General features: G+C 39.3%; 3 protein-coding genes across 4 annotated transcripts; 1 reads left to right on the top strand and 2 right to left on the bottom strand.

Annotated features, from left to right (window-relative positions):
• The first annotated feature begins 504 nt into the window (after nt 1-504).
• Nucleotides 505-2322, top strand: LOC122055554 (E3 ubiquitin-protein ligase PUB23-like). 2 transcript variants are annotated; one of them, XM_042617039.1, is made up of 3 exons: nt 505-724; nt 797-2106; nt 2188-2322. In XM_042617039.1, exon 2 carries the CDS (start codon nt 841-843, stop codon nt 2068-2070), a length of 1230 nt encoding a protein of 409 aa, XP_042472973.1. In that variant the 5' UTR covers nt 505-724; nt 797-840; the 3' UTR covers nt 2071-2106; nt 2188-2322. The 2 variants fall into 2 exon arrangements, with proteins under 2 accessions (XP_042472973.1, XP_042472972.1); XM_042617038.1 differs by lacking the exon at nt 2188-2322 and having other exon boundaries at nt 797-2144.
• Nucleotides 2217-5279, bottom strand: LOC122055555 (transcription factor VIP1-like). The gene is made up of 4 exons (XM_042617040.1): nt 4663-5279; nt 4002-4134; nt 2700-2784; nt 2217-2413 (listed from the first exon to the last, which is right to left on the bottom strand). The coding sequence occupies exons 1-4, from the start codon at nt 5190-5192 to the stop codon at nt 2217-2219; spliced, it is 945 nt and encodes a 314-aa protein (XP_042472974.1). The 5' UTR covers nt 5193-5279.
• Nucleotides 5280-7231: 1952 nt separating this feature from the next.
• Nucleotides 7232-7588, bottom strand: LOC121967968 (protein GL2-INTERACTING REPRESSOR 1-like). The gene has a single exon (XM_042518499.1). It carries the CDS (start codon nt 7586-7588, stop codon nt 7304-7306), a length of 285 nt encoding a protein of 94 aa, XP_042374433.1. The 3' UTR covers nt 7232-7303.
• Between the last annotated feature and the right edge of the window lie 2800 nt (nt 7589-10388).

Here is a 10388-nt window from a genome sequence, read left to right as displayed (position 1 = left end):
ATTATTATTATGAGTAAATCTTGCTGGCCAGAATCTGGCCAGCTAGAAATCCCTATCTCCCAATTAAAATGTATGCATGGACATGCATATAATTAATGTGGTCATATGAAATTACTAAAATACTCATGCATATGCATACATGCATATATTCTAGCTGGCCAGATTCTGACCGTTTAGTAATATCCTATTATTATTATGTACTTTTTATAGGATCATACCAATTATCTAAGACGGACTAATTAATGAAATTAACGGAGTGAGAAAAAATGATCATCTCATTTCACACTCCTGCATGCATTAATTTATAGCTGTGGAAAGACCGCCTAAACTTGCTCCGTCGATTTCAGTCCTTTCTCTTCTGTCGACGAAGGAGAATCTAGCTAAGATTGCCGACTTTGCCTGGTCCGCGGAAAGAGGATACGGCCGACTTTGACTGGTCAAAGTCAAGGCTGAAGAAACACGTCACCTCCTTTTAAATTGAAATCACAAGACGGCGAAGAAGGAAGACCAGCAAAGCAAGTAAGCAACTAGAGGAGTCGATCCGTTCGTTTAACACAAATTGGGAAGCAAGGTTTCTCAAGGATCTAAGTTTCTGACAGATTTTGTCAAAGTCGTGGAATACTAATGAACACTAGAATTAATGATGTTCCGTGGTGAATGGGAATGTGTGGAAGCTCGCTCGCTGTTTGTGAACATGAATTAATGGCCACCGTCAGGGAAGAAGGTTAGCGTCTCTTCTCATTCTCAATGTCCCTAAGTAATCACGTAGTCAAAGGAATTGAAAGTTTTTTTACAGATTCAACAACGCACGTATAAATCGATCTCCTCTCCCGCTTCTGCATGCACACGCAGCGGCAATTATTTCACCGGCCGGGTTTTATGGACTCCGGCGAAGTCCCCCACCACTTCATCTGCCCCATATCGCTTCAGATCATGAAGGACCCCGTCACCACCGTCACCGGCATTACCTACGACCGCGCCAGTATCGAGCGGTGGCTTTTAGTCGACCGGAAACCCATCTGCCCGGTCACCCAGCAGCCGCTTCCCGACGACCAGGCGCTGCTCACCCCCAACCACACCCTCCGCCGCCTCATCCAATCCTGGTTCGACGCCGCCGACGATAGATGCCCCGACATCCAGGACCTCGTCCGCGGTCTCTTCGTTCCCCGGCTCCAGCTCCGATCGCTCCACCTACTCGCCGCGCTCGGGTGCGAGAATAATGAATCCATCCGCCGGCGGTTGGTCCAGTCCGGCGTCCCGCGAATACTGATCAAACTAATCGCTTCGTTCCGAGTCGACGTCGATCGAGTCGAGGTCGACCTCGCTCTGAACCTTCTTTTTCAGTCGCTCCGAGTGCCTCAGAATGACTTGAAGCCGATCGCCGACGGCCGTGACTGCCTTTCCATCGTGGATTTGATCGCGCAAGTCTTGGCCGGAGAAAACAGAGAGATGAAATCGACGGCGACTATGGTCGCGAAGGCCTTGATGGAGGCGGCAAGTGCACGACTTCTGGAGCAACTAAAAACAGAGTTTTTCCGATCCGTGCTGGGGGTAATTCGAGATCGGATCTCGCCGCAGGTGACCAAGGCGGCGCTGCAGGTCCTGCTCCGAGCCTGCGTTCGGGGGAATAACCGGTTGAAGATAGTGGAGGCCGGCGGGGTGAGGGAGGTGGTGGAACTGGAGCTGTCTTTTCCGGACAAGCGGACGACGGAGATAGACCTCGGGGTTCTGAGCAGGCTCTGCTCGTGCGCGGAGGGGAGGGCGGAGCTGGTGGGGCACGCGGCGGGGATCGGGGTGGTGGCGAAGAGGATCCTGCAGATATCCGCGGCGGCGGACGAGGAGGCAGTGAGGGTGCTGGCGGCGGTGTGCTGGAGCTCGGCGACGAAGGAGGTGTTGGAGGAGATGGTGAGCGTGGGGGCGGTGGAGAAGCTCTGCTTGGTGCTGCAGGCCGACTGCGGCAGCGCGGTGAAGGAGAAGGCGAGGTGGCTGCTGAGGTTGCATTCACCAGTTTGGAAGGATTCCCCTTGTCGTCCATGCCTACGTCATCTCAAAACAACCCTAATTCATTAATTCATTCTGTTTTTACGAAGAAGAAGAAGAAAAATTGTAAGATCAATTGATTCAATCTATATTCTTATTCCTCATAACAATCTCTTAAATCAAGTCCAAGTTTTACGATGAATACAGATTTGCTATGCATCCTCTCACCGCAGCTCTCAAATCAAGTCCAACAGATCCATCAAACTTTGCTCGCTCAGTTGTTGATCACTTGAAGAAACAAGATGAGTACTTTGAAGAGGCAACTCTTCATGCCGCTGACTTGCGCGTCTAAAACGATTTCCATTCGCATTCGGAACTTCTCCGACCTGTTGCTTCAGCCGCTGGATTTCTTCTCGTAATGCTTTGTTGAGAGCTGTACAGACCAAAAATGCTTCTTCTGATAAGTGAATCTTTGAACTTCTTTGAAAAAGAAACTACAAATGCAAATTGAAACAAGCTAAAGAGTATTATGATCCAGAGAAGATAATAAACAGATCACATGAAGCACTTAGTAATCGTATTGTCATGGATAAACAATTGGAGCTGTATGACAAAAAGATGATGAGGAAATTTATATGATAGAACGTAAGAGGAATCATGTAAGAACATAGCCAAGTAAATGAGACTATAAGGGAACTTTTAAAACGAAAACAACTTACCCTCTCGAAGTTTCGAATGTTGCTCCATAGCCTGCAATCTCAGCTTGAGTTCTCTGTTCTCAGCAGACAAACCAGTACTGTTTCTCTGGATCATGAACGGGATAGACTTCAATCACTCATTCCAACAATCAGAAATTTACAAAACAACAAAAGCGGGTGCCTCTTGCTCAATTTGTATAGAGGCAATCAAGGAGAGATCATTGATGGTAGACCACAAGTGATGTAATTGTGGTTATGGTGATGACGACATGGTGGCTAAGGTGGATGAGAAAACCAACAAGGGATGAATGCGAGAGTGGTAGCAATTAAGGAGAGTAATATGTAACAAACTGGACTAGATTTTGGCTTTGATATCATTTGATGCAACACAACGGATGATTAAACAAATAACCCTCACATAAAGGAAATCAAGTGAAAAAGACATGGAGTTGGAACTTTCTTCTATAAATCCCCAACCTTAATACAAACTAGAAAATAGATAATCTAAATAGTATTTACCAAAAGAAAAAGAAATTGACAACCAAAACTTACTAAACAATCAGAAAATTTACAAAACAACAAAAATCTTTGTTTAAAATTAAATTAAAGATGCATCAATCTTGAAAAGCTCTCCTATTGTTGTTCCTGTAATTAAATATGTGTCAATCTTCAATCCTTCTCCAATTTTATTATATTTTTTGCATTATCCATTTCTTTATTTGCATTAATATTTCATAAACTTATATACCCAATCCAAGAGTAGTATAACCACATTGATATTTTCATGGTATCCATTTAATATGTATTAGGATATTTGACAAGATTAATAGTTGTATACCAGTTCAAGGCTTGTCATGTTTCATGTTAGTAATCGCATGGATACTGATATGATCATGAAGACACAAATTGCTTCCCTAGCCAAATTAGTTGTGCTTCATTACACAATATAACAATCCTCAGATAGTAAAACTTTCTTTCAATATTCTATAATCTAGAGGAAGATTACTTTAATTATATAGTCAATATCTTAGGTAACTTTAGTCGATTCAGCTTCGTGATTAAGTGTTGAAAAGGACTTTCTGAGGAAAGTTTGATGCCTTCTTTAAAAGTTATAGTCAATCGACTCAATCTTTTACCTTAACCACTTGGGGAAAAAAACATTAGTGTGACAACCATTCCAGCGTCTGAAATTATCTCCCGACCATATTAAATCCAGTGTAAGGAAAGAAAAATCATCATATGAATTTATGCAATGAATTCCTTCCTCAAACAAAGAAAAAAAAATCATCATATGAATTTATGCAATGAATAGTTATCTCCTACCTGCAAAAGTGTAAGCTGTGCAGAAATAGAGGTTGCCTCCGTCTGAAGTGTTTGAATCTTCTGCTCAAGTTCACTTGTATAGCGAACCTTCCTCTCCTTTGAACGAGCAGCAGATTGTCTATTAGAAAGAATCCTGTATTACAAATGGGCCAGAAACATATCAAAATTCAAGAGACTTTCAATAGACAAGCATTCCTTTTTTTGTCTAGCAACGCATAGGAGCAAAAAAAAAATGATCTTCAATGCTCATGATTAAAGTATTTGAACCAAAACGAAGTTTCAAGTGTTAGTGTTTCATGTCAGGACTAGAGAGGAAACAATTGCATTCCCTACCGGTTTCTGATCCTTCAACGTATACCCATCAGTTCTATGTTTATTAAACTAAGACCAGAATCTCTTGCACCACGCCTGGAGAACAAATTCATTCGGAGAATCTCTGGAAATCAAGCGTAAATTTGGATTTCACAAATTACCCAACGAACTAATTTCACTCTTTAGAATTCAACCAAAGAGAGTTTTTCAAAGAATTCAATTAGTGTCGCCAGAGAAGATAAGAATTCCTAGAACTGTAAGTTTGCATTGTCGTCTTCTTCAATTTAACTTTGTCGTGAAAGAGAGCATGAAAATAATTTAAATTTGAGGCGAGAGGACAAAAACTGGCCTTTTTGCTCTCTTGGGATCAATCCGAGCTAGCTCGGAGAGCTTATCCGAAAGCACGGCCTTCTTCGCGAAATCCGAGAATGGCAGCGCTGACTCCCCCTCGAACGGCGAAGTTGCGCCATCCGTGGACCCGCTCCGGCGGTGGTGCCCCCTCTGCGCCAATCCTGCAGCAGCACCGCTGCCACCAGACGGTGGTTCCTGAAATGACATCCCCTCAAAGAAGGCTGTGTCGAGCGACAGACTCCTGAAGTGTACCCCAGGAAGGCACGTCTCTGTCGCAACCGGCGGGTCCGGCCTAGTGACCAAGGGAGCCCCGCTGTCCCCGGACACGGTGTCGTCCGAGAACGAGGAGAAGTCGATGTCAGGGATCTCGAAGTCCGGATCGGAGTCGAGTAGAAGATCACCAGGGAGGCGGACGAACGTCTCCGAGTTGGAGCGCCGGTGGCCGCCGCCGCCGCCGCGATGATGGTTGGGTAGAGGTATCTCCCCGAAGCGGGAGTTAGTCAGCGGCTGGAGGCCGGGAGGCTCCATCGCCGGCCGATTCAGCAGGATAGGTCTAGCAGTGGCGGCGCAACCTATGGCGATGTAGTCTATTTCGAGCACGACGACGACAATGTGAAAATTGCATCAGGTGAAAAACTTGCACCTAACAACGTACTCACTTACCTACCCGAGCGAACGCGGTGAGTTACAGCCTTACAGGGAGGTTCGTTTTACGGGGCCTACTTCTTTACTGGAAAGGTATAGTTGATGGTGAGCGGACGGTTCTCGATCAGGTTTCGTTTTCGGATCAGAAATTCTACGGATTCCATCCAATAATTATGTAGAAGTAGCTCCAAGTAAATGCAGTCCATCCGTCGATTTTCCGGATCAAGAGATCTGGACTCTGATAAACGAACACTTCATTATTGGACAGGAGCCGCCAAGCATGGCTGACTAGGTGTCCTATCACCGCCCTGAATCATATCGATGTCTACTGAAAAGCGTCCGAAACAGATGTTCTGAGGCTGTGTTCAATACGAGGGTAGGGGTATATTTGTAAATGCACTTTCCTGATGGGCCCAGATCTCGACGGTCGGCGCCGCATGGGCTCAAAGCCTCAAACCGGTCAGGGCGGCCCCGCCGGATCTGTCCTCGATTAAAAAATAATGAAAGAAAAGGAAATAAAACCTGGCTTTTTTAAAAAAGATAAAAATAAAAGGAGTTTTTATTTATTTATTTATTTATTTATTAATACGGTTTCCTGACTCACAGACAGCATCAAATAATTTTGACAGTGGGTTTTCTTGATTCACTAACCGGATAAATTTAAAAACACTCCGATCAATTTTCATATTTTTTTCGCCTATATAGAGTTGTACGTGCCCCTGAGAGATTATGATTTGACATATTTAATAATATTCAATATTAATACTTATCTTATTTAACAATATTTACATAACTGAAATTTAATAGTTGTTATAATATAGATTTATTTTATTCATATAATTGTATAATGAAACTAAGTGGTACAAGATAATAATATGAGAATAGTGTAGTATATTAAAGAGTAGTTAGGGCAGGTAAATTTTACATCATATATGGATGGATTGATGTCCTTTTGATTTAAAATTAAAAAAAAAATACATCCATTCTAATAAGTTATGGACGGCCGTTGATTTTTACCCCTCCAAAACTAACATTCAGGGGGGGTTCTATTTTTAGTAAATAAAGTAAAATAAAAAGGAATGTTTATATTATGTGCCCTAGTCTTATCTGAATCAAAAATGATTATAATCAACCTTTTTCTACTTGGATGGGCAAATGAGGTGGAACGCGATACATTGAATGATTGAAGATCTATAAATATAAAAGTTGTTAATTAGAGATAGAAATCAATGTAATATTGAGAGTTTTATCTTTTGATAATATTTGTCTAATTATATGAGAATAGACTATCTAATAGCTTTATTATAATGCAAGGATCATCCCCGGGACTATGGTGCAACGGCAAAAGTAACTAGTTTGTCACCCAACATTAAAGTTCTCTCAAAAGTTATATTCATTAAATACTAGTTTTTAAAGATGGGTAATGCTAAATGGCCAGAATCTGACCAGCTAGAATCAATACATGCAAGTGTACACATGGGTATTTTAGTAATATCATATGTGTACATTAATTACATACATGTACATGCATGCATTCTAATTGGAGGATAAAAAATTTTAGCTGGCCAGATTCTGATCAACAAGAATTATCGTTTAAAGATCACCTAGCTAGATTCAATTTTATATTGCAAAATGGGTGATTTAGATTGCAAATTAACTAGTACTTTAGGAAAGTAATAAATAAAAATAAATATTTACAAACTTAGGGAGGTAGAAGTTAAGCTATTTAAATTTGAAAAAAAAAACATTTGATTAAATTAATGAGTTTGATTTTGAGCTAACTGAGCTCTCGTAAACTCGTGAACATATTAGTTTAAAGGTTTGCTACTCAAACTGAACGTTAGTTTGTTGTCAAACTATTAGTAGTAGAAAGATAGAGCACGGAAATTTCACATGGATCAGCTTCGACTAACAAAAAGCAGAGAGGGGAAAACAGAAACTGAGAAGGATTCAAACTAAAGCTGCAATCGAGATCGAGCAATTCAACTAGTTAATTAGTTGGCCGCCTTTGCCGCGCCGCTGCCGGCGAGGAAGTCGAGGAGCAGGTCGCGGTTGCACTTCGGGCACTTGGGCTCGTCCTTCTCCGACTGCATCACGTACATCAGGCACCGCGGGCACGCCGCCAGCACCATCGCCGCCGCCGGCGGACTCTCCGGCTCCGACGACAAGCACGAGCTCGGCTCCGACGACGACACCGACGACGACCGCCGCCGCCGCGACGTCTCCGCCGCCGACACGTTCAGCTTCAGCTCCACCCTTCGTCCACCGCGCCCGCTCATCTATCGCCAACAAATTCACAACAATTATTTATTTTTATAAATTAAAAATAAAAATAAAAATCAAAAGAAGAACACAAACCTTGTAAGTGAGGCAGACAGAGAACAAAACTAAGCGATGGGTGGAAAGTACGCCTGCGATGCCATTTTATAAGCAAATTCCCAGCCTTTAATTTATTGCTTCTCTTCATTGTAAATAAAAACAAAATAATTAATGAACAATTTAATTTCCCAGAATAAATCTCATTTCTCAGCTTTTCAAGAAAAAACAAAAAAGAAAAAAGAAAAACTGTCTGCAATCGATTGTTTTTCTCATCCCTCTTCTTTCTCATCTTCCAGCCGAAGAAGATCTGGAGGGAGAAGAACATAAATGTGCAAGATTCCGGTATTTACTGACCCGGTCAGGAATTCAAAATACGCAAAAATAAATAAAAGAATTATTGTCCAATGAAAACCCACATTTAAAATGGTTTTTAAGGCTTTAATTGGGCGAAGAATAATTGTCCCTTAATGGGCATTGATTGAGAGCCCTTCAAATTTTCAACGGTCTCGATTTTCTCCCACTACCTCCCGAACGTTAATTAACGCAGCGATTAATACCACAATTTATTGGGATTTTTTTTTTTTGGAAATTAGGGTTAGGAATTGAAGGGAACTGGGATAATTAATGGAAGTATTTATATCATCGGGCGTAAATGCGAGGTTCCTGCAACGGGCTTTTATTGCGGCCATTATGGCACAAAGTCCACCGACAATTACTTAATTAAATAGTTAATTAATTACGCAATTAATGGGACTTAAATTAGTATAAAACCCTAATCAATTAACATCTTGTTGTCTTTGCACTACAATTTGGAAGAGACCGCTATCTCTTAATTTCATCGCCTCAAAACCATTGAACTAGCTAGTAGCTAGGCCTTGTCGCATGGCCTGGTTGATGGACACTCACTTCGAGTCCTGTAAAAGAGTTACATCCGAATGAATCAGCCCTCGAGTATGCATATTGTTCATGTTCGTGTTTAAGGTTACGATATAATAAATTAGTGATAATATGTACATTTAGCATATTTTAGTATTCTAACAATTCAGTCGACTAAAAATGAGACTTGATGAACTTCAGAGTTCAAAGATCTCCAAGCTCAGGGCTAGTGGTTTTTACTCGATATCTTAATATCCTTTCTTATTTTAATAATATTTATTATTTGTATTGAGAGCCGGCTCGTATTGTATGCATCTTAGGTGGGATTATAAGATAGGGTAATGCTAAATGGCCAGAATTTGACCAGCTAGAATTAATACATGCAAGTGTACACATGGGTATTTTAGTAATATCATATGTGTACATTAATTACATGCATGTACATGCATACATTTTAATTGGAGGATAAAAAATTCTAGCCAACAAGAATTACCGTATAAGATATGATGTTTTCATATCTTAATCACTTGTACTAATAATTAATAGGGTAGTGCTAAATGGCCAGAATCTGGCCAGCTAGAATGTATACATGCATATTTATACAGGGGCATTTTAGTAATATCATATGTGTATATTAATTACATGCATGCACATACATGTATTATAATTGGGGGATACAGATTTTTAGCTGGCCAGATTCTGATCAACAAAATTTACTGTAATTAATAGTCACATTCTTCATATTAATTTAAAGACGAATTGATTGGGACATTAAGAACGAATGAATCATCTTTTACTAAGATGATAAGAGCATAACTACAAATAAACCTTTTTAGAATTTATAAACTTTGAAAACTCCTTATTAATATTTTTAAAAATAAAATACAATATTTTTATAATTTTTTTTTTAAAATAATTAGAATACATAAAACCTCATTGAAAGGCTAATTTTTAATTTTAAAAACTAACAAATAACGAATGTAATCATTATAAACTAACTAGCTAGAATCACTATAAGAAAAAAATCCATCAGTCGCTAATTAATTGTTAATTGGACATGGCAACCAAATATTTCCATCGCAATAAAATAGGTTGTTGACATCATTTAGCGATCGAATTTAACCGTTTGTCGCTAATTAGTGATGTATAATAAATTCCGTCACTAAATTTAGTAATGAAATATTAATTTTGTAACTAAACTTAGCAATCGAAATTAAACTTCCGTCGATAAAATGAGAGTTGGAATATTTAATTTCATCTGTAAAATTAGTGATGGAAACTTAAATTATGTCAAAATTAAAATTCTAAACTTAGCAACAAATACTAACTTTCATCGTCAATTAGCGATGGAAAATTAAATTCTGTCATTAGGTTTAGAGATGAAAAATTAAAATGTTATCATTAGGTTTAGAAACGGAATTTCAAAATGTCATCTCTCATTAGCGATGGAAAATTAAAATTCCATCGCTACTTAGAGACATGGAAAATTCAAATCAGACCATTAAAATTCTATAGTTAATTAGCGTGAAAATTTCACCAACACCTTTCTATTTTCACATTTTTCTTATTTACATATAAAATATCAATCAAAGCATCATTACAAATGATGATTTTCACAACACATTCATATTACAGAACCAAACAACATAATAAATGATACAATCCACATAATGCATTCACAAAAATGATACAATCAAATCAAATCCAATCCATTACCAATGATAAAAAAACAAAGATAAATATCCAAGACATCTAAAATTTTACTAATAAATATCTGAATATAATAAATCTAAATACATTACCAATGATAATAAAAACCTTCTAGCAAACACATTCAATTCCACTCCAAAACTAACTAGTAGTATTTAATAATGTAGAAAGTAT

Source organism: Zingiber officinale, chromosome 3B, assembly GCF_018446385.1.
Source record: "Zingiber officinale cultivar Zhangliang chromosome 3B, Zo_v1.1, whole genome shotgun sequence".
NCBI lineage: Eukaryota > Viridiplantae > Streptophyta > Magnoliopsida > Zingiberales > Zingiberaceae > Zingiber > Zingiber officinale.
Note: the sequence above shows the minus strand (reverse complement) of the source record. Positions and strands in the feature narration are given on the sequence as shown.